This window comes from Antedon bifida, chromosome 6, assembly GCF_963402885.1.
Source record: "Antedon bifida chromosome 6, ecAntBifi1.1, whole genome shotgun sequence".
Lineage (NCBI taxonomy): Eukaryota > Metazoa > Echinodermata > Crinoidea > Comatulida > Antedonidae > Antedon > Antedon bifida.
In genome coordinates this window covers 2,223,210-2,246,787 of record NC_136231.1, presented here as the reverse complement: position 1 = coordinate 2,246,787, position 23,578 = coordinate 2,223,210, and the positions used below count along the sequence as shown (strand labels likewise).

Below are 23,578 nucleotides of genomic sequence, written 5' to 3'. Positions count from 1 at the left end.
GATGGTATAACTACCAATGAATATAATGCATTCATTATATCTTGTAGTGCCAGTGGATGATACTGTATGTGATTATCCTATTCATTTTGCTTACTTTTTACATTTTAGGCTCAAAGTCCTTGGATCGAGACTTCTTTTTTCAAGAAGGAATGCAAACTGTTTTCTCCGAGTGGAAGAGATTCTTACAGGTATTAATATAAATATTTAAGATTATGAATTTAATTAATAATCAAGTCAAATTGCTAAAGTCTTGAAACATCAAATAAAAGTTATATAAATTATATACAGTAGCAATGTTTAAAATCAACATTTATTCTAATCGCCACCGTATTAAATTAATAATTATTTAGTTTGATTGTTTACAGTTCATCAATCATCATCATCATTGTCAATATCATCAACATTAACATTATCATCATCAACATTATCATCATCATCATCAGTTACGCCTATCATCTTTCCACTATTTTATTCCATTTCCTCTGTCATGGGCAGGATGAATTTCTGTTTTGTTCACAATAATTACTTTGTTTAAAGTCATAATATTAAAATAAATAAATAATCATTTCCAAATATGGTTCTTCCCTTAGATGTGGTTGTGGACGATCGCAAGCTCTACACAGAATGAGTAAACAACATAAAACCAAGGAACCGTGGTCACCCAAAGCCAACACGATCCAGCTTCCAACAGATGCATATGGACGAATTGAGTTTCAGGGAGGTGGCCATGGCAACAAAGCACAGGTTTGACCATAAATCTTAGATTTTATAATTATTATAAATCTTAGATTCTAACTTAATTGACAATATGGCTTTTAAGATTGTGAACATGTTATGAACATAGAACCCCTCCTTTATGACATCCCTATTCACAGGACAAGGTCCTTATTCACAGGACACCCTTATTCACAGGACACCCATATCCACAGGACATCCTTATTCACAGGACACCCTTATTCACATGACATCCTTACAGGACACCCTTATTCACAGGACACCCTTATTCAAAGACACCCTTATTCAATGGACACCCCCACTGTATAGAGGGAACACTATCCTCTGAAACCACCAATGAGAGGAAATAAATGTTTAAACTCCTATTAAAAGGGACACTTTGTTCAAGTACTCAAAACCTTAATAATATTCTATTCTGTAATTTGCAACTTTTCAGTTTAAATAAATAGAATAACAATGTACTGCACATACAATGAATGTGAGTTAAGGTGCAGTTGTTCAAATAGTTCATTTACTTCCTTATTTACCATTTTGCAGGATACAAATTGCTTTTTTTTATTCCGGTTTATGCCCTTTTGGAATCAATTCATTCAATATTGGTGGATAGCTAATGTTTTGCATATCTTCTGCTAAGGCCTGGTAAATATAAAGACTAAGAGCCTTATCTTACTTCAGCCTGACTGTAAAACGTGTATACCCTAACTGGGTTCATGTTCTATTAAACATGATGTTTCTAGTTAAAATTGCTGTTTTTACCCTCACTGAATTGGTTCAACATTGATGGGTAGCTAATGAATGTTTTTCCACCCAGCATATCTTATTAAAGGCCTGGTACTACTCTGTTTAATTTAAAGAGCTCTACCTATCAACCTACTGTAAAATATTTATACCCTTAACTTTACTTACTGTACAGTACTCTCAATTTTTATTTCCAATTCTTTTATCTTTATACTTCCTTCTAATCTACCAGTACCACCATGCATTTCTAAAAGCATAAAGATATAATACCTCTATGCTAAAAGGAACTGAATCTCTTATGATTATTTTATAACTATTATTTAGTATTGAAGGGCATCATTAATTTATCACAGATTGTGATACAGAAGTACTGTAAAATACTCATTATCAGTACCCTTTATCATTGCAATTCTTTTTGTTATAATTGAGAATATAAATTAACAAAGAAGAAATATTAATTCTCTTTAGTTTGTACAGTATTAATACTATTTTTAATTCATAATTATTAAATCCTTACCATTTGTTTGAATGATGACACAACATTTTTATACTGTACATCTAAACAGAGAAACGCACTTCCAGACAATTAAGATGCGACATTACCTAATCTCTGACTGTTGGGTAATTTATACAAAAACAGTGAAATATATCAAGAAAATGACAAAGTGTATACCCTGAGCTCTATTTTCACTGTGTTTAATTTTTTTAATAGTTAGGCCCAGCCTTACATTTTAAAAATAAATAAATCTTCATCTGTAGGATTTCTTACCTGTGTAAAGTTACTTTTATTTGAATCGATTCAAGAAAATATAATTTTCAGTTGTCATGAATAATTTCAAATATAAAAATATATTAAGGAGGTAATTCAAAACAAATGAAACCCATTAATAATTTAAGTATTTTATTTTAATTCAATATTCTGGTTGATTACATTTTTTTTTTTATAAAAAAGGCATTTATTTATGAGAATATTTTAAGCTAGTATATTTTCACATCTCTTCATGTTTATTATAAATAGGCCTTTTATTTAAAATTAATAAGTTTAAATTAATTAAATTAAAGAATACTTGATATAATAAAACTGCAAAGATAAAATATAATAATATTAAAACTTTAAAATTACTATAGTTTTCCAATGATTGGAATTTTGCAACATCTAATTTTCACATTTTTGCCCTTTTTTATTTAAAGCATTTTTGCAATATAATTGATTTAATGGTATTATTTTCATTTAGTAGATTTATTTAGGAATTTATTTTTGCCAAGAATTGCATACAGCATACTTTTAAGGCTTTCCAGAAAATAAATGATATTGCAATTTTACCCTTAAACCACATACACTTGCATAATACTTAATAGTTGAGTTACTATAATGTGTATATCCAACAGTTTAAGTTGTCATAATAGTTAATTCTCTATGGTTTAAAGCTTCAAGACATTGAAAACTATTATCATAGCAGGTGCGAATCATCCAGAAATTGTGCATGGGAGTTGGGGGAAAGGTTTGGGGGAACATGTAGAAGATTTAGCCTTTAAACAATCATAACATTTTAATGCAGATTTAGATATTATATTATTATTATTATATCAGAATATTGTATTATCAGTGTTAAAAATTGTAATGATATTATAAAAATGATAAATATTGGTAAATATGTATTGTACTGTACACTCAATGTACTGAAACTGGTTAATAATCTGTAAAATGTAAAAGGTGGTAAAACAAAATCACTTGGCTCCAAATAAGACACATTGAGAATTCAAAGTTTCGCACTATTTCAACGTTTTCACGATTGAGAGGTGTGGAAATGTAAAATTTTAACACCTGCCCGTATTTTTCCCCGGAGATTTAGTTTGTGAGATGCGAGTGTGAAATGTGTTACCATGCCAACACGTAGAGCTATAAAAGCAATACAGAAAAGCTTCACTACATTCCCGAGGGAATTCATATATTATTATTATTCATTTGTTATAATAACAATTTTTAATCAACAATTTAACAATTCTGCCAGTAATGCTGCAGTTTATACTAATATTAATAATATCTATAAAATGTTAATATTTCTAAATATCAGTATCATCTATTCTTACTTTTTATACATTATATCATCACTCCATGTTTTTACTCTAACTTTCTTTGGCATTCTTGTTTCCATCTCATCCAATTGTTTGTCTTGTTAAAAAGGAAGAATATGTATACTGTACCTTCCAAGATTTTTAAAGCCTTTCAACCAAGAATAACTGTTCTACCTACTGTAATCTATTTGTACCTAGCTTACCTGGATAAACCAACAATAGCCCTTCCTCTCCCAGGTGAGACCAAAAAAAAAAGTCAACATTTCCTAAAGCACCCCTCTACCTTAATGTACTCATATGTCAACTGTGCCCTTGCTTGGGCACACCTCAACATAGCACCATCATCATTTCTTTTCATAACATGATTGAAGGATTAGTCCACTTTTCGTATCATATTGTATGTATCCCCGTGGAGAGATGGGGCTATTTTAAATTTATCCAGATAAGTGGCACTCAAACTGTTGACTACCAACTGTTCTTAGTGTTTTTTAAATAACGTTTTAACATCATTTATTTCAATAATGTTATTATATTTTTTTTAAATAGGATTATTGGTGTTTATTATATTTTGTTGATTCACAAAACATCATTAATGATTATAAGGAAGGAATATAAGTACTACTATAGTGCATACCTTTGTTATGCTCAGTTGAACCTCTATAATCTTTGTGTTTAGTATTATTCTTCCTTTAATATAGCAATAGCAACAAATAATATGATAATGGTTAATGAGTTCAAATTGATAATGAGCTTTCTAGAGTGACAACCAGTATAGAGCATTGCATTAAAACATGTTGATTAGCTGTAACCGTCCTCAATCTGAATTTGGACTAGGAAATATATAAATTTGCATTACGTTTTTGGCTATCATTTGATGATGCATCAACAAGGTGGTATTGTGTGCCATTTAGCTATGCTACACTGGTGAAAATGTTCCCTACAGTATTAAATAGACTACATGATGATGTTACGTATTTAGGATCCCCTTATGTGTAGTTGACACAACACTGCTTAATCATCTTTCCACAAATAAGCAACAAACTTCTGGAAAAGGGGAAACGTTATGCTGTATTGGAAAGACAACAATATTTTTACACTACAGTAAACCTACAGTTTAGTCCTTATCTTAGAAGACTTTTATTCACTCATAGTCATACAAATCCATGCAAAGACAAACCCATGCTTATTATAACAGGGCACTTCCTTTGAGACATCCCTATTATTGGACACTTCTAATAATGGGACAAACCTCTATTCAGAGGAAACTCTAAAGCTCTGTCTACACTATCAAACTAGTTTGACAACAAAAGTGTGATGTGCCCAAATATGGTAGTGATATGCTTAAATGTTGTAGTGATATGCTTAAATATGGTAGTGATATGCTTAAATATGGTAGTGATATACTTAAATATGGTAGTGATATGCTTAAATATGGTAGTGATATGACATCATCATGTCCATATATTGGCACATAAAATTTGATAGTGTATACAGAGCCATGTCCACATATAGTATGGGCACATTTTTTGTTTGTTAAAGTTTGATAGTGTAGACAGAGCTTTACTATATTAAAGAACATTTTGTTGCGTCTCAAAGGTGTCCCCTTAATAGAGGTTATACTGTATTACAATATACCATGCCATAAATCACAGACAACAAAATACAGTAAATCAATTTAATTTTTTTTTCCAGTTTTTACGTCTATCGGATGAAACACCAAATGAAATGATATACAAACTATTATCAAAAACGTACAAACTTGATATTCCAAATTTGGTCATTTCTATACGTGGAGGCTTTCGCAACTTTGATTTGCAACCAAAGTTGAAACTTGTACTATGCAGAGGACTTAAAAAGGCAGCTAAAACAACTGGGGCGTGGGTCATCACGACTGGTATCAATTCAGGTAATTAGCATTTTTTTATTTTAACTTTTTAATTTATAAATGTTTTCTCCCAATATAGAAATCAAGTTTGGCAAATGAAGTAAAGTACCAAATTATTTATATACTATATATTAAATATAACTATATCTACTAATATAAAGAATTCAATTATAAATTTTAAGTCAGTTTTGGTGATAACCTGAGATTCTGTAAATCACAAACATGGGCATTCCGACATTTTCTGTGAGAGAGCTAACTCTTGGATGGAGTATAAATTGTATGAATATTTGCCCTGTAATGAAGATAGTCAAACGTGTTTAGCACGCAAAACATACTTTAAAACAACCAAAAAAGAGAATGTAAAGCCAAAAAAACAGACTGAATGAATTACTGTAAGAAAAGTGTGAGAGAGCTAACTCTTGGATTGAGTATAAAATGTATGAATATTTGCCCTGTAATGAAGATAGTCAAACGTGTTTAGCACGCAAACATACTACATACAACATAATAAAACCTTAATGCAAAGCACGGCAATCGAAAATCAATCATGTTAATTGGCAAGCTATACTGCCATTTAATTAAATTTTTAATTGGATTTGTTCAAATAATTATAGTAATTAATTAGCTTCAGAATTAATCGGATAAGTATCAATTATTTAGTTGTATAATATCAATTATTAATGATTTGAAATATTGTATTGTTGAAAATGTCATTATGTTCCTATTAAGTTTAATCGTCTTCATTGATAGTAATGCATAAAATTATCTTTTAATGCCGTACTATTATAAAAAAGATTCAGTTGTGATCAATATTTTTTTTCAAGATTTATTATTTAAGGTCTTAGAACTTTTGCTATACTTTTTATTCTGATTCCAAATCCATTTTCAGTTTTAGGAGATTCTGTCAAAATCTATTATTAGCTCCGAAAAGCTAGTTTTAACATTTCTATTGTTATACCAACATAAACCATTAATTGTGGTCTGGAAATAGGCTAAGGTGGAGTGGAGGTTTAAAAAGGTGGTGTTACAAGACTTTTTCATGATGTCATAATTTTTAGGAATTTTTCTTAAAGAAAAAAGTATATGTAGAATGTTTATTGCCATCATAAGAACCCCATTACCATTTACCCAAAATTTGGATTTTAGTTTGTGAATACAGAAAACATCTAACCGAAAAAAATTTTCAAATTACAAGGTAAACATAAATAAGATTGACATTTTAAAAATATATTTTGTTTATACAATTTTCACTTTAAATGCACTACGTCAATTAATCAAATTGAAGTTAAATTAGAAACATGATAGTGTAGTAAGTTTGTAAGTATGAATTTAACGATGTTTTAATTCTGAAAAATGAAAACCGTGAGGTCATAATTGAATCGTACACAAACATTTTTATTAAGTAAAAACATTGATTAACGACTACAGAGTCATTTTCACACATTATTGTTTTAAAGGTACAGGTAATTTATTTATTATTATTAACTGGAAACTGAGGAAATTTGGATTAGGTCCTCTACGGATGCACGGCAGCCAGCAGTCTGGGAGATCTTTTCGAATAGTGTACCAAGTTTTTTTTTTTTTTTTAATATTGACTATGTCTTCATTGAGTTCTGAAACTCTGCAAAAGAGACTCCTACCTTCAGATCATAAAGTGAAACTTTGCCCAGCTTTACAAATAGTGAACCAAGTATGTACAAATGACCAACGACTTTACAAGAATACGCTCATTATGCTGCAATGCAGGTCGTGTGATGCGTGAGTTTGTAGTAAAAGCGACTTCAAACTTTCGCGTCTCATTGACCGATTGAGGATGCAGCCATCTTCGATGGTGCCTCTTCATGGTAGATCGCTTGTTGAGCTGTGATTGTGTTGACTCTCTAGTTGTCTAATAGCTCTATGGTACAATCTCTAAATGTATTGATTCAAGTTGTGTTTAACATGGCCTCAGTCTATCACATAGATGATGGTTTAAATGAATCTATTAGCTAGAAGCAAGGTGTGATTTGTCTTCACATTAGTAACCATGTACATATAAATTATATGGATCTAAAATAAATGAATGAAATGAATTCTGATTCAAAGCATATTGCAACTAACAAGCATGAAGATTGCAATCAATCAGTTAATTATAAAATAGATATTATTTACCGTAATCACAATATTTTGATTGATAATTATAATCAATTTGAAGAAATACATATTAAAATCATATTCTATTTAAAAAGTAGTTTACCGTTGTTTGTATTACATACAGTACCAATTGCCATGATGTCTTGTTTTAAAAATGTACATGTTTTTGTAATGCATACTAATACTGTACACAGATAGTATATTAATTATTGTGTCATGTGTATTACATTTATTTTATACTGTAGGTGTTTGTAGCTATGTTTAGACGCTCTTTTCTCTATCTATATATTTAAACTGCAGTCTCTCAAAGTTACTGTACATTGGTGGTTCTGCGTTTATATGCAAAAATATAGACTGGTTTAAAACATCTGTTGTACCATCTATGATCTGTGTTAGGTCCTGTACACACAATAATAAATAAACTATCAGAGTTATATCAGAAGTACATACACATTAGTTGACAACACAGAGGTATGAAAGGGTTTACTGATCAGTCTATTTCGTGCCATGAATGTCCTCAGATTTGATTGGATCAGCATGCATAGAACGAAGTTAACTCTAGTACGAATAAACACAGTTTTTATTGCGTACCATTTCCTGTTTTGAAAAATATTCAGGTGCCTTATCCTGATTGTCTTGTGTTATTTAAATTAACAGGTGTCACGTTACATTGCGGAGATGCTCTTGATAATCATTCAGTCAAATTGAGAGGTCGTGTCGTTACGATTGGTATTGCTCCTTGGGGTGTTCTCAATAAGAAGGAATCCCTTATTGGAAAAGGCGTAAGTATTAATATTGACTATGTCTTCATAGAGTTCTTAAACTCTGCAAAAAAGACTTCTACCTTCAGTTTTCAGATCATGAAGTGAAGAGCATCCCAAATCCTAGTTCGTTGTCGTAATTGAAGCAAAACAATGATTGATAGCTGATAATATACCATTTATTTTTTCAGGTTTCAACACCTTACCACACAGTGTCATGTCCTCCAAGCAAAGGGGTAAAATTAAACAGTCACCATACTCACTTTCTCTTGGTTGACAATGGCACCATAGGTCAATTTGGAACTGAAATAGCATTACGATGTCAATTTGAGCAATACATGTCAAAGCAGAAACTGCCTTCAGGTAAACTTATGATTTATTTTTCAACTTTTTAAGAAAGTCTAAAGCCTCAAACACACTGGACTTAATTTGGTCATATTAACCGAGCCGCCGGCTAAAGAAAAGTCCAATCCGAACACTGGCTACAATTCTCACAGTCCAATGGTTACTTTTACCGACCACTGCCTGCCCAGTAAAACTTACCATGGTCTCGGTAAAACTAACCACACGGCTAAAAAGTCCAATCCAAACATGTGACTCGTTTTTTTACGGTTAAATGTTGGTAAACTTACGGTAAAACTAACTGCATATCCAAGTGCAACGATGGTCAAATCTTCCGATGACATTGGGTAAAGCTACAGTACCTTGGTTAAGTTTATCATTTTTCAAATCCAGTGCGAACAAGGCTTTTGTGTCTTTTAAACCTCTTATCAATGCCAAATACTTGTGTGCTAGCATCAGTACTCACATTATTTCTTCAACATCATTTTCTATGTGTTTTAGGTCGAATGTTACCTGTCATTGCAGTGGTAATAGAAGGAGGTGTTAATACTATACACACCATTAGGAAACATGTGACTAGTAATCCACCAATCCCAGTGGTTGTATTTGATGGCACAGGACGTGCAGCAGATTTACTTGCATTTGCTTATAAATATACTTCTGAAGGGTAAGTAAATGGTTTAGCCTCTATTCTACTTTTAACATATTATTTGACTTATGGTAATTGAAATAGGAACATTTTTTTTAATATTGTGAACTGTATGTTTTAGATCGATAGACAGCACTATAGCAAATCAATTGATTGACACTTTGGTGCACACATTCCATTTGGCGACAGAGGAAGCCCATAGTCTTCTGAAAGAGATAATCGAATGTGTTAAGAATAAAGAACTGGTAAGCAGTTTGTTGTCATTGTCATTACTCAATTTCTTTTTAGATATTTTATTACAGTCAACTTCCCCAAGCCAAACATTTAAAAAAAAAAGACAAAAGCTTAAAAAAATGTTGATTTCCGAATGCGTTCAGTTAACAGCGTCGTGGGGCAAAAATTCTTAAAATGTTTACAAAAAGCTGAACATGCTTTCGAGCACGTTAATTATCACCATTAGATATCAATTTTTCATTCCAGATGACACATGATGCGTAATTGACCAATTAAATTGCATGAATACAATCAGGTATATGTTATAATGTTTAGTGTTCATCTCTGTGTGTAAATAGTAAATATTTCATGTTTCATTTAGGTAACTGTATTTTGTTTAAGTGAAGGAGAAGAAGAACTAGATCTTGCCATTCTGACAGCATTATTAAAGGCACAGCAACATGCATTCACGGACCAACTTAGCCTTGCTATGGCCTGGGATCGTGTCGATATTGCAAAAACTCAGGTTTTTGTATATGGACGAGAATGGCCGGTAAGATTGGACTTTATTAATTCAATTCGACTATTGTAACATTGCAAAAGTCTTGTTAGTATTTAAGCAATAATTTACATTATTATTATTATATTTTATATTATTATTATATTTAATAATAATGTTGTTTTATGGGAATATAAAATATATATTATTATTATGTATATATCCAATCTGCAGACAGTACTGTTCCAATATTGATTGCCTGAAAGCTCTGCTAATTTTTCTGGCTGTTTTACTTTAATACTGTTTTTGATTTAGCTTTTTGCTTATTTTATTTTGTATCTCCATTGAGATCCAGCCTCTGATACCCACAGCATTGTCATTTTTTCAATCATCTGTCTGGATTTATATATCAAGCTTATTTGTGGAACCTCTAATTTTGGTAAAAATGTTGTTCTAGAACTAAACAACACAATACCAAAATGAAATACCAAGATTTTAATTTTAAACAATTGATAAGAATGTTAGAAATGAAAACAAAGAGACATAAATTTAATTTTAATAAATTAATAATACATATTTAATAGAAGCTATAACCAGAAGAACAAACACATATTTTAGATAAAATGTACTGTATAACATATAGTAGCTTAAAATATTTTTTTCCAAAGATATCACATTTTTTCTACATTGCCTATATCATTAATATTATTAGTCAGAATATATCAAGACTGTTAAAATATTTTGATAGATTCTTGATGCTTGTATATTAATAAAACTAAATCAATCTTAAATTTAATGCAAACTATAAATAATATTGACAACATTCCAAAAAAAAATGAAACTAGTTTGGTAATAAAAAAGAAGTGTCTACTCAGCTGTTTTTGTAATAATTTAAAGAATCATGAATTATTTATTTATTAATTTTAGATACTAGGAATATTGTGTGCTATCTTGTTGAATTTATTTGAAATGTTGTAATACAGTAGAACCAAGGGAGACCAAAGTTCCCCTTAATCCCTATTAAGGGGACACCTTCAGGAGCCAACACAGTACCCCTTAATAGGGTTATCCCCCTTATTGCCTTCCAATCCCCAAGGTCTAGGGTTCAATCCTGACCTAGTACCTAGTTTGAACTCACAGCTGTTTGTACTCCACTCCCATAGTCTTAAAGGAGATTTAGCTTAAAAGCAGCGGATTACTTGCTGTTGGATGATATATTACCTGTTTCAGAAGAGATTTCCCTCTTAAAGATGTATTGTCCCCCTGAAAAAAATAATTTTTTTAAATTTTTGTTGTTGAATAATGCCATTTTAATGTCACATAATAGTTATCCAATTTGAACAAAAATTGAATCGAAAAAAATGTATTCACCTGAAAAACTGTAATTTTAAAGCAAAAAATAGTCAAATTGGCTGCTAGTCAATGTGTTTTTGGTTGAATTTTATTTTGTCATTTTATACAGTAAAAAAAAATGTTTTTTTTTTTTTTTACGGAAGTGATTAACTTAACCTAACTGATAAAACTACAATATAACCATTTAAAGTCTGATTTAATTTTAATTTTTCATGTTTTTTGGGGGACAATACATCTTTAATAGGGGTGTCTATTTAACCTCAAAGGTCACTATAAATAGTCCAGTGAACTAGTTACCAAAACAACTGTTTGAATGAGACTTGAATACTACAGTGCGATGTTTGAATTATTCTGTCAATGCACTTTAAAAAATAATCATAAAACAACTAATGGCGATTGAAACACACTATTTATCACTACTTGTGCTAGTGATCGATTCTGACAGCAATGCCAACATTTGACATCGTGTCAAAAAATTTAGTCTATTGAAATTATACATGAAATTCATGGCAAAATAAATATAATTTTATTTACTATAATATTGTATATATTTACTGCCATGTGAATAAACAAATAATTTCAATTCATTAATATTTATTAAATATTGCATAATAAATATATATTTGACAAATTTGGTACAATTTTGCAAGAAGTAAGCAATAGGCATAGTAATAATACTTTATTACAAATTAATTAACATATTTGAACTAAATTAATTAATACAAAATAATTGAAATACTAATTAATTCAAAAAGACATAATTATCAACAAACAGTTATCAGTAATTTGAGTTTTGAACATTTGTAATTTAAATGTTTAATAAATAGAATTTTAGTTTCATTTAAAAATGGCTCTGATACTGAAATATACAAGGGTAAGAAAAAATGTATTTATTCTGCTTTTTGTATGCAGACAACCTTTCATTAATAACACATGGGCTTTTACGGTATGTTCAAATCCAATTGGTTAGTGACTCTTTAAACAGCAAAATGACGAAAAAAAGGTGAGAATTAGAACAAATTTTCCCCAACCATGACTTCATTTTGGAATATTCTGCTTTATATGCAGACATGAGCTTTAATGGTATGTATAAATCCAATTGGTTAGTGACTTTTTAAACAGCAAAACGACTAATAATTAGAACAAATATGTCCCAAACATGACTTGAATTTGGAATATTCTGCTTTATATGCAGACATCCTTCCATTATAAGCCACATGGGTTTTTATGGTATCAGATTAGATAGTGACTCTTTAACACCATCAATGATAAAATGTTATTTTACAGAAATAATTCATTGACATTTCACTAATATTCATTCATTATAGTGTGAACTTGTTCTGCTTGTTCAGTGAAATTCACTCAAATTATAATATATATTAACTGACGCCAGAGTCAAACAAATATTCACTTGAATAAATACGAAAACTCAATAAGTAAAAAATGGTTGAAACGAGTTATGTTAATTATATTAAAGGTGTATTTTCCCCCTGAAAATAATTTTAAACTTTTTTGTTGTTGAATATGCCATTTTAATGTCACAAAATAGTTATCCACTTTTGGATAAAATTGGATCTAAAAAAACTGTAATTTTAAGCAAAAAATGGTCAAATTTTTGGTTGAATTTAACCATGGAGCTATATGCTCCATGATTTAACCATTTATTATGTTTTTTTTTATAAGTAAAACATTATTTTTGTTTCAGTATTTTTTCTACGGAAGTGATTAGCAATATTAAAACTACAAAATAACCTATTCAAAGTATGATTTAATTAATTATTTGGATGTTGGTAAACATGTGAACATTTTACATTTTATGTTATTAACATTTTTGAAATTTTGTAAAGGAGAATAAATTAAAATTTAATATATAATAAATATCATAATCTAAATTTGATAAAGTAAAAGTGTTTCTGTTTCAGTTTTATTTCACACAACATATTACACTATATATACATTGGTACTTATAAGTAATAATAAAACATTTGATTGTGTGTGGAGATTACAATAAGCCATAATGGCTTTAAGTCTGAACCTCCAGATAAAACAAACAATAAATATGGTGATAACTGAAATAAACAAATAGAAAAACAATGCAAGAAATGCACTTTAAACAAGTTCCTAACTGCAAAAAAAAAACCAAAACAAACAAACAAAATATAATGTATAACTATGAATTCTTAGTGGTTGCTATAGTACTATTTTCTTTCATTTTATTTACATAAAATTTTAAAATTAATTTGATGTGACATGTTTATATAGCAAAGTGGCTTGATTCAACGGTTGTTAAACATTCAGTACACAGGAATTTCCTATCTACCAAAATTCTATATGACATTGTTAAACAGCAGTAATAGTAAATTTATAACTGATAACTGATAAAACTGATAAAATACTTTTATTGCAACTTTTGGGTTGAATTATACAAAAATATATACTTATACTAAAATGAAAAAATATATCAAATCCATCAACAATAAAAATCAAATAACACAAAAACATCGAAGAACAGACAAACAGAAGTCAGAGGAAGATACGACTGTGCAGGGATATGTATGCCTACCACTTGTGAAAGAGACCAAAGTTTACAATAACATTTTTTGATCGTTCCGTTTTTACTTTTGGAATGCAAAATTATTTAACTTGTCTTAAATTGTATCTAGATTTAGGCACTTTTGGAAGAAGGTGATGTAGTCTATGGGAAGGGTTTTTAAGTTTCTGATAGTAATCTTTGCACAGTCTAGTTCGACGTTCACATAGCACAGGCACATTACATTGATCCATTGCTTTGTTGTAACTGAGCTCTGGGAACGTGATTCATTTATCTGTATATAATTCTTTACGTTAAATCATTCATGAACATGTATGTGTGCGACGTTCAACAAGTCTTCAACTGGCAATGATATACTGTAGATGTTAGTAGTTGCTAGGAGTACTTTGCTAGTTGTAGAGCAGCGCCCCTATTCGTAACCATTGCCGAAGTACTTCACTCAGTTTCTGTGTGTTTTAATTTTGTCATTCCAGGAGTCAGCCTTGGAACAGGCAATGCAGGATGCATTGATGGCTGACCGTGTTGAGTTTGTTAGGCTGCTTAAAGACAATGGAGTCAATATGCACAAGTTTTTAACTGTTAGAAGGCTAGAAGACCTATACAATCTTGTAAGTAATTATGTGAGTAAAGACAGATAAATGTCAGGTCTCACCACAAAGGGGTAGTCATCGTTTGTGAACTGAAATTGAGAAATCATCAGTGGACAATTAATTCCATTTATTTGCATATACATATACATAGAAATTATGTTTGCTCTGAGATATACAAAAGCAATTAAATAAAAAAATAAGAAAAACAATTACAAAGTATCACATCAGTCTTGTACGGTATTCTGATCAGCATTCCGATAAAAGCTGGATAAAAGATGTTACGAAACCTATTTGTATGAGAGATGATGGACTGATAACGTCTACCGCTACGTAACACCTCAAATACATTATGCATGGGATGAATAGAATCTTGCAATATAGAATGTGTTTTCTTAATTAATCGATTTTCAATAATGGATTCAATAGAACTCTTCTCAATTCCAATGATACGTGATGCATACTTAACAACACATTGTAGATCTGACTTATTTTTACTTTTATTGAATTATTTAACCCTTTAAAGACGTGAGGTTTCTACCCCAAGTAACTGAGGCTAAATAAGGTATTTTTAATGTTAGTTAAAAATGCAAAATACATTTTCATGACTGTAACTTTCTGCAATTGTTGGTTTTATTGTTATGTGATTGCATTTTTTTTTTTATCTAAGTCAAAGGTCAAATGCTCAAAATGTGCAATCCAGTGACCGCAAAAAGTCAACCCATACATATACGGGCCTCGCATCCTGGGACAGTAAATTACCCTATGGGATATGGGCCATGTCTTCAAAGGGTTAAATATCTAAACATTTACAGTATCCTTAAATTAAAAACAAAACAATTTTTCTTTTAGAAACAGCGACAATCAAGTAGTCTGCGTTATCTTTTGAAGGAAATTAGAAAGGTTAGTACAGGCCTTTGCCCTTGACATTATAAGTAGTTATAGTGATTATGATGTAGCAGTTTAAATAATGCAATTACTTACAAAACCACAAGTGCAGTAAGGTTTTTTTAATCGCGTCTCCTATAAATGAACTTGAAACTATGGTACATAAGGAAAATAGCTATTTCCTGGCTTTGGAGGAAGATGCATCCAAGAACACCTGCCAAAATTGAATTGGGTAGTTCATCCAACTAATTATGACTAAAGTTATGTACAATTTCTGCCAACCAGTTTTGCACACTTTCAGATCAAAGATTTAACATCAGTACACTGCGTTTTTACTATTGTTTAATACTGCTACAGTAGAACACTTCATTTGGAAAATCGTATTCAGTGCACCTCTTTTAAGGGGACACCTCTATTAAGGGGGAACACCTCTATTAAGAAGCGACACCTCTATTAAGGGGACACCTCTTTTAAGGGGACACCTCTATTAAGAAGCGACACCTCTTTTAAGGGGACACCTCTATTAAGGGGTAACACCTCTATTAAGAAGCGACACCTCTATGAAGGGGACACCTCTTTTAAGGGGGCACCTCTATTAAGGGGGAACACCTATATTAAGAAGCGACACCTCTATTAAGAAGCGACACCTCTGTGAAGGGGACACCTCTATTAAGGAGGGACACCTCTTTTAAGGGGACACCTCTATTAAGAAGCGACACCTCTTTTAAGGGGACACCTCTATTAAGAAGCGACACCTCTATTAAGAAGCGACACCTCTATGAAGGGGACACCTCTATGAAGGGGGGACACCTCTATTAAGAAGCGACACCTCTATTAGAAGCAACACCTCTATTAAGGGGGGAAACCTCTATTAGGATTCCATCAAAATAAAGAAATGTAAAATTGAACATTATAATTATCAGCACAGAATTGCCAATACTACATATCGTGTCTTCTGCCATTTGGCAGGTCCATGTCAGTCTTCTTTCTCGAATACTAGGTGGCAATAAAAACATATTATAGTAACTTGTGTTTTATCAATGAATGCTAAACATTTGTGTGTTACAGATTGACATTGGTTTGAATCGTTGTACACTTCATGACATTGGTGTCGTCGTCGAGAAACTTATGGGAGGGAGTTACAGGTCAGCATACACAAAGAAGAAATTCCGTAATTTGTATCATCCAAACATGAAGAAGGTAAGATAAGATACCAAAATGGAAGGTTTGTGGTGATATGTTTATCCAGGGTCTTCAGTTCAAATCCTTTGCAAGTCCTGTGTCTAAGCTGCCTTGAATTTTTACAATTTTGCACAACAAAATATTTTGTGGCTGTTATTGTTTTGTGGTAACATTTTATTATCTATAGTGAGAGGAGATATGGTTTATGCCTGTGTATCGTATAATGATGAGTACAACTACTAATTCCCCTATGCACTGTATCTCATCTGCTATTCCCCTACGATCCTCTAGGTCATAGAACTGTATTGAGAATCTTACCGGCTTTTAAAATTATTTTGATCGTTAAATATATCTTTAAATTTACATATTTTGTTTTGTTTTTTGTTTCAACAGGGGTTTTCCTTTGGGAATGATTTAGACAAAGAAGGCGAATCATCAGTAAAATATTCAGAAACGTTCAATTACCCATTCAACGAACTGTTAGCGTGGGCGGTGTTAATGAAGCGTCACAAGATGGCGATCTTCATGTGGCAGCAGGACGAAGAAGGAATGGCGAAAGCGTTAGTTGCGAGCAAGTTGTACAAAGGAATGGCTAGGATAGCAAATGATGTTCACCTTGATACTGAAATAGGAGAAGAACTTAGGAAGTATTCTACGTAAGTTTTATTTGCTTACTATTTAATGACGATGTTCACAGTAGAACCCTTATTAAGAGACACTATTCATTTTCAAAGGTGTCGCCAATAGGGATTAGTTATAGTGTTAAATCATATTTTGGCACTTGTTCAATTCTGCCCGAGTTATTGACCAATAAATGACTTATAAATCCTGACCAAAGTAGAAACCCTTTTAGGAGACACCTTCAGGACCTAGTAATGTGTCCCCTTGGTAGAGGTGTTCCTTGAATAGGAGTTGCCTTTAGTGTTAAAACATCTCTCTGTTCATTTCAGTGTCCACTAAATAGGGGTGTCCAAAAGGAGGGGTTCTACTGTACAAAGAGCACTTGTTAACTGACTACAGGACATTATTAAAGGAGCATGTTATTGAACGTACACTTGTTGCTTGTTATTCCAACCCAGTACAGTGTGTACTGTGCTTGTTAAATCATTGATATTTTTATTTCTCATATTTCAGCAAAACAGCATTTTAACATTTTCAACTGTAATTTTTTTTTTTTAGAGAATTCCAGAATTTAGCATTTGATCTACTAGACCAGTGTTACCGTCAAGATGACGATTTTACTATGCAGTTATTGACAGTACAGTTAAAAAACTGGAGTAATCAAACATGTCTAAGCATTGCAGCAATTGGGAATCACAGGGAGTTCACAGCACATATATGCTGCCAGCTACTGCTAAATGACCTGTGGCTAGGTGGCTTGCAGCTTAGGAAATATATGAATTTCAAAGTAAGCCTAATAAACTAGGAGACCTACTAGATAGTGATTAGGTTCGCTTTTTAGGAATCTTGTCTCTGCACTCTTCTCTCTTGTTTGTCCATTTTTTTTTGATATTGTATTTTTATGAGACAAAATAAATGAAATGAAATGAAAATGAAATATAAAGACTATTTCATTTGTTAATATCAATTTATATTTCTATTGTAAATACTTACTTGAATCATTTAGGAATTATTTATCCCAAATGATTCCTCTATGTTATAATACAATATCCTCTTAATTTCAAACACAAAATATCTGTTTTAGTTGGCGATATTTTTTGTATTGTTACTGCAAAATTGAACAATGGACAATCAGGCCAAACCTAACTAACTTGTTGTATTTTGTGTATTGTATCTGTCCCAAATGATCAGCAATTGCTGGATGGATCACCCTCATTAAATATGGTTCAAATAAAACTAAAAATAAATAAACCGTATACAGTACTTATCTACTTTTCCTTTTTAGGTATTATGTGCAATATTTATACCACCAACTTTATTAGCTTTAACTTTCAAAACAAAAGAAGAACTTCAGCTTCAACCTCAGACACTGGAGGAATTTATTCAGGAACAAAAAGATGAAACAACCTCAGCAACCTCTAGAAATAATGTGAATGAAGAGGAAGATGAACAAGATTTTAATCACATCCCTCTGGTTAGTTACATTCATATTATTACATTCAGTTTTTGAATTGAATTGAAATATTTTATTTATACCGAATGACCTCTTCAGTCAAATACTGGTCTCCCAGAGGGCCCAGTTATGATCAGTGGCTGTGATGTACTAGTACGCCGGGGTAACCCCTACTCATCTTGAAAGATGTACTAGGTTCTTTAACGTGCACATGAGCTAGATGTGTACACTGGACCTACGGTTTATAGTCCTTATATGAGAAGAATCGTTCTACCACCAGAACCATGGAGCGAGTGAGCCTTGGACCCTTGCTGATGTTATGGCTATGTAATTACGGTTCCACTGGCCGAACCGCTTGGCCACTCACTTGCTCTATATACAGTCTGGTTTTGTCAAGAGTTAACTACTGTATTTTGTATTTCTGTAGAGAAGTCAAAGGAATGAGTTGTCGTCTAGCCGTTTTAAACCGTTGGTGGCAAGTGCAAGCCACAATTTATCACAACACAGATCACTGAGACTTGGCAAGAAGGTATATGAGTTCTACAATGCACCGATAACCAAGTTTTGGACTCAAACTGTAAGTGGCTAATACTATTATACAGTAAAATCCCTATTAAATGGAAACCCTGGACACAACAAACTCTTCCCTTAATATAGAGGTGGTTCCCTCAATAGTGGTTGTCCATTACCCCTCGTTCATTTCATGAAATCTCTTAATGGGGCTGTATCATCCCCTTAATAGGATTGTCTCCTGAATATAGGTGTTTCAAAGTAGTGATTTTTCCCAAGGAGGGGTTCTCAACACTTAAGCTCTGTCTACACTATTAAACTTTATGCGACACAAAATCATGTGCCCATATATGAACATGATGATGTCATATCACTACCATATTTGGGCATATCACGACCATATTTGGACACATCACACTTTTTTTGTCAAACTAAAAATAGCCCTTGTATCAGGGGGATTACCACCTATCTGATAGGACAGTGATTAATTTACTATTGGTAATCCTTGGCCACATAGCCTAAAGATATAAAATAAAAATAAAATAAAACTAGTGTATGTATTTGTGAGCTTAACATATTTTTATTTTTTGTTTTTCCTCAGCTTACGTTCATTCTGTTTATGGGGTTGTATAGTTACATTGTATTGATACCAACACCAGTCAAGCCTTCATTATATGAATGGATTGTGGTCCTCTATATTGTTACATTCGCTGCTGAACAAATCAGAGAGGTAAGCTATTAGCAGTTAATTCTCCTTGTCGCATATTTAAAAAACAAATGACCACAAATAATCATATTTGAAAACAAACTTCAACTGCACCAATTTTAAATACAAATACACAAACTAACAGTGGTGTTGGCTGTCTATGCATGAGATACCTGTATAGACTACAATTGCAATTATTCCCAAATCTTGGGTGTCCATATTTAAGAATAATGACATATGTAGAGTCAATACAAGTAAAGCTTTGTCTACACTATTAAACTTTATGTGACAAAAAAATGTGATGATGTCACAATTATTCTACTACTCTATTTTTAACTCCTTAACATTTTTTTGGATAATCTGATAAACTGTGAAAAAACTAAACTTTTACATTGAAATCAACTTGTTGAACAAAATTGTTCAGTAGTGCAGTAAACAAAATGCAGTTACTGCAGGAACTGAATAGAATAGTTTTGTCAATATCCCTTAAACGAAATAAATTTTTTTCAAAATATTTTTTCCAAATAAATCAATCATGAGATTCTTAAGCTCTGTCTACACTATAAAACTAGTTTGACAAAAAAAGTGTGATATGCCCAAATATGGTAGTGATATTCCCCAAATAAGTATGGTAGTGATATGACATCATCACATTTTTTTGTCACATAAAGTTTAATAGTGTAGACAAAGCTTTACTTGTATTGACTCTACATATGTCATTATTCTTAAATATGGACACCCAAGATTTGGGAATAATTGCAATTGTAGTCTATACAGGTATCTCATGCATAGACAGCCAACACCACTGTTAGTTTGTGTATTTGTATTTAAAATACTAAATAATGAATTGTTTTTTATCTGATTAGTTTGTTACATCTGAGCCTAGTAAAGTAATCCAGAAGGTTGAGGTTTGGTATGAAGACTATTGGAACATCCACGATTCTGTAGCTATACTGCTATTCTTATTGGGCTTTGGATTTCGTATGAATGAGCCAACGCTCCAAGTTGGTCGAGTCATCTACTCTGCTGATGTCGTCTTCTGGTATCTCAAGTTTTTAGATATTCTAAGTATTAATATCTATCTTGGGCCCTTTGTAACAATGATGGGTAAAATGGTAAGCAAGAGTTTTAAAAATCAGTACAACCCCTTCTTCAGGACACATTTTTTAAGGGGACACTTTCTTGTTACATGAAATAGGTGAAACTTTTATGAACACTATAGCCAACACCTATTCAAGGGAAACCTCTATTAAGGGGACACTTTCTTGTGAAAGGAAATAAGCCAAACTATTCAGAAGACACCCCTAATAAAGGGAAACTTCCTTGTGAAATGAAATAGGGGAAACATATTTTAACACAGCCAACACCTATTCAGGGGACACCCTTATTAAGGGAGACACTTTATTGAGTCCCGAAAGTGTCTAATAAGAGTTCTACTTTAGTTAAGGCAACATAGACAGCTTAAAATTCTCAATATTTCTTTGTCTGACTTCAATTCAATAAAATTAATCTTCTGTTTTGTGTACTCTATATTTCAGATGCGTGATATGGCTTACTTCATTGTCCTTTTACTGTTGATTATGCTGAGTTTTGGAGTAGTTCGACAGTCCATCACACATCAAAACATGGAACCAAGTTGGGCAATGCTACGTAATATCTTCCATGAACCCTATTGGATGATTTATGGAGAAGTTTATGCACCTGATATTAATCGTAAGTTCTAATTGGTTAAAAAAAAATAGTAATAAGAATGGGGGCTTCTATAGTGCATTATGCAAAGCGCTTTGGTAAATTCTAATATAGTACTTCACTCAGTTTCTGTAAAAATAAAAGCACTCAGAAACTGAGTGAAGTACTTGGCAAAATATATCAAGGAAAACTATATTGGAATTTCCCTGAGATAAAGAAGATCATGTCTTCCACCATATTCATGTGAAAATCATGTTAAATTCTGAATGGAAAATTTCTATGCATTTTAACCAGCCAAAGGGTGTTGATTTTGGGAGAGTAGACTTGACTATATTATGATTTAAATGTCTTAAAATCTTTTTTTAGACCACATAAAATAACTGCTCATGTACAGTAAATATATTATACTGATACTGGGGTCATGACTTAGAGTTCAATTAACTTACTGTGAAATCCTTCCATATTATACACTGTATGTGTATGTTTGCTTTTTAATGAATGGAAAAGAAACGAAACGAATTACTTGTTATTTGTACAGCTTGTGGAGATGAACCAGATCCATCCAAGTGTGTACCTGGTCATTGGGTTGTTCCTTCTGCTATGGCATTGTACTGTATTGTAGCTAATATTCTACTTATTAATCTTCTTATTGCAACTTTTAAGTAAGTTTTGTTTTTTGCAAATTTGTTAAACTAGATATTATACATATATGTATTGTCAGGCCTTCATGAGACTTTACTTCGCGGACCCAGTTATTATTGTTATAGACGAGTAAATGTACAGTAGGTTTGAATGAATTTACGCCTAGTAAATTAATCCAGTTATAAATAAGCAGTTAGTGTTTCTAATTTAAAACTCTAAAACCGTTTTTTTATAGTTTGTTTGAAGACCGTGTTGCAGGTTATTACAAAATATAATGATTTCTCATTTGGTGATCATTGATAATATAGCAAAAAAAATTGTGTTGGGTCCAAAAAGAAAAAAAAAGCATGTTTGAACTCCCTAAGATGTTCCAATACATATCTGTATGACTACCTAAGTTATTCATTTTAACTGATCAAACAGGTACAAGATTTAATTTATACTACTACTAATTATTTCATTCAGTAACACTTATGCAAGAATTCGAAACATATCTGATGTAGTGTGGAAGTTTCAACGGTATCGTCTTATCATGGAGTATGAACAAAAGTCAATCTTAGTGCCACCATTTGTAATTCTTCAACATGTGTTCCTGTTTTTGAGAACTTTACTTCGCTGCTGTTGTAGAGACACACGTCCAAGTCGGGACAAAGGACTAAGTAAGGTTATTATATTTACTATATATTCCACTGTGTTAATACAACACGCTTGTGCAAACCATGCTTTTATTTCTGAACCATCAGGGAGCTGATGTAGGATAGGAGTACTAACATATAATATTAATAGTCATCCAATAGTGAGCAACAATTATAGGATAGATAAAATATATCATGCTTGTAAACTAAGTCCCATTTGAGTTGAAAGAGTCATAAAATACAACCCTGGCACTAGGTCAAGATTGAACCCTGGCACTAGGTCAGGATTGAATACTGGACTTTTGAATAGGAAGGCAAGGATGTTAACAACTAAGCTACAACTAGACTACATATCCTATATCAAAAAGTAGTTCATATTCACCCCTGACTATTGTAGATATCTATGTAAAATATTGTTGAAATAAATAATTTAATTTGTCTCCTACCCCTAGAGCTGTTTTTACCGGATGAAGACATACAGCTTTTAAATGATTTTGAAGAAGAATGTATGGAACTATATTTTCGCAGTAAAGAAGCAAGAATAAAATCGTCAAATGAACAAAGATTAAATGCTACTTACGAAAGGTAAGTAGTGTTTTTTAAAATGTTTTTATGTTTATTCTTTTAAAATAAAATAGACAAAAGTTTGAAATTACAAAAATAAATACTAGATATTAAAAATTTGTTGTCTTTTCAACAAATTATTAAATCATATAGACTGTAAAATGGT

General features: G+C 31.8%; 1 protein-coding gene across 1 annotated transcript in view; it reads left to right on the top strand.

Moving 5' to 3' along the window:
* LOC144844517 (transient receptor potential cation channel subfamily M member 3-like) overlaps window positions 1-23,578 on the top strand; it is a 37,537-nt gene that overhangs the window by 1,226 nt on the left and 12,733 nt on the right. Inside the window, exons 2-22 of the mRNA XM_078701457.1 lie at window positions 109-188; window positions 591-744; window positions 5,242-5,455; window positions 8,225-8,349; window positions 8,520-8,691; window positions 9,172-9,337; window positions 9,441-9,564; window positions 9,915-10,085; window positions 14,409-14,543; window positions 15,375-15,425; window positions 16,479-16,610; window positions 16,986-17,248; window positions 17,772-18,000; window positions 18,499-18,687; window positions 19,094-19,243; window positions 19,778-19,906; window positions 20,749-20,997; window positions 21,421-21,595; window positions 22,110-22,233; window positions 22,679-22,872; window positions 23,301-23,433. Of these exons, the coding sequence (XP_078557583.1) occupies window positions 109-188; window positions 591-744; window positions 5,242-5,455; window positions 8,225-8,349; window positions 8,520-8,691; window positions 9,172-9,337; window positions 9,441-9,564; window positions 9,915-10,085; window positions 14,409-14,543; window positions 15,375-15,425; window positions 16,479-16,610; window positions 16,986-17,248; window positions 17,772-18,000; window positions 18,499-18,687; window positions 19,094-19,243; window positions 19,778-19,906; window positions 20,749-20,997; window positions 21,421-21,595; window positions 22,110-22,233; window positions 22,679-22,872; window positions 23,301-23,433 (3,359 nt within the window). The remainder of the gene's footprint in view (window positions 1-108; window positions 189-590; window positions 745-5,241; window positions 5,456-8,224; window positions 8,350-8,519; window positions 8,692-9,171; window positions 9,338-9,440; window positions 9,565-9,914; window positions 10,086-14,408; window positions 14,544-15,374; window positions 15,426-16,478; window positions 16,611-16,985; window positions 17,249-17,771; window positions 18,001-18,498; window positions 18,688-19,093; window positions 19,244-19,777; window positions 19,907-20,748; window positions 20,998-21,420; window positions 21,596-22,109; window positions 22,234-22,678; window positions 22,873-23,300; window positions 23,434-23,578) is intronic.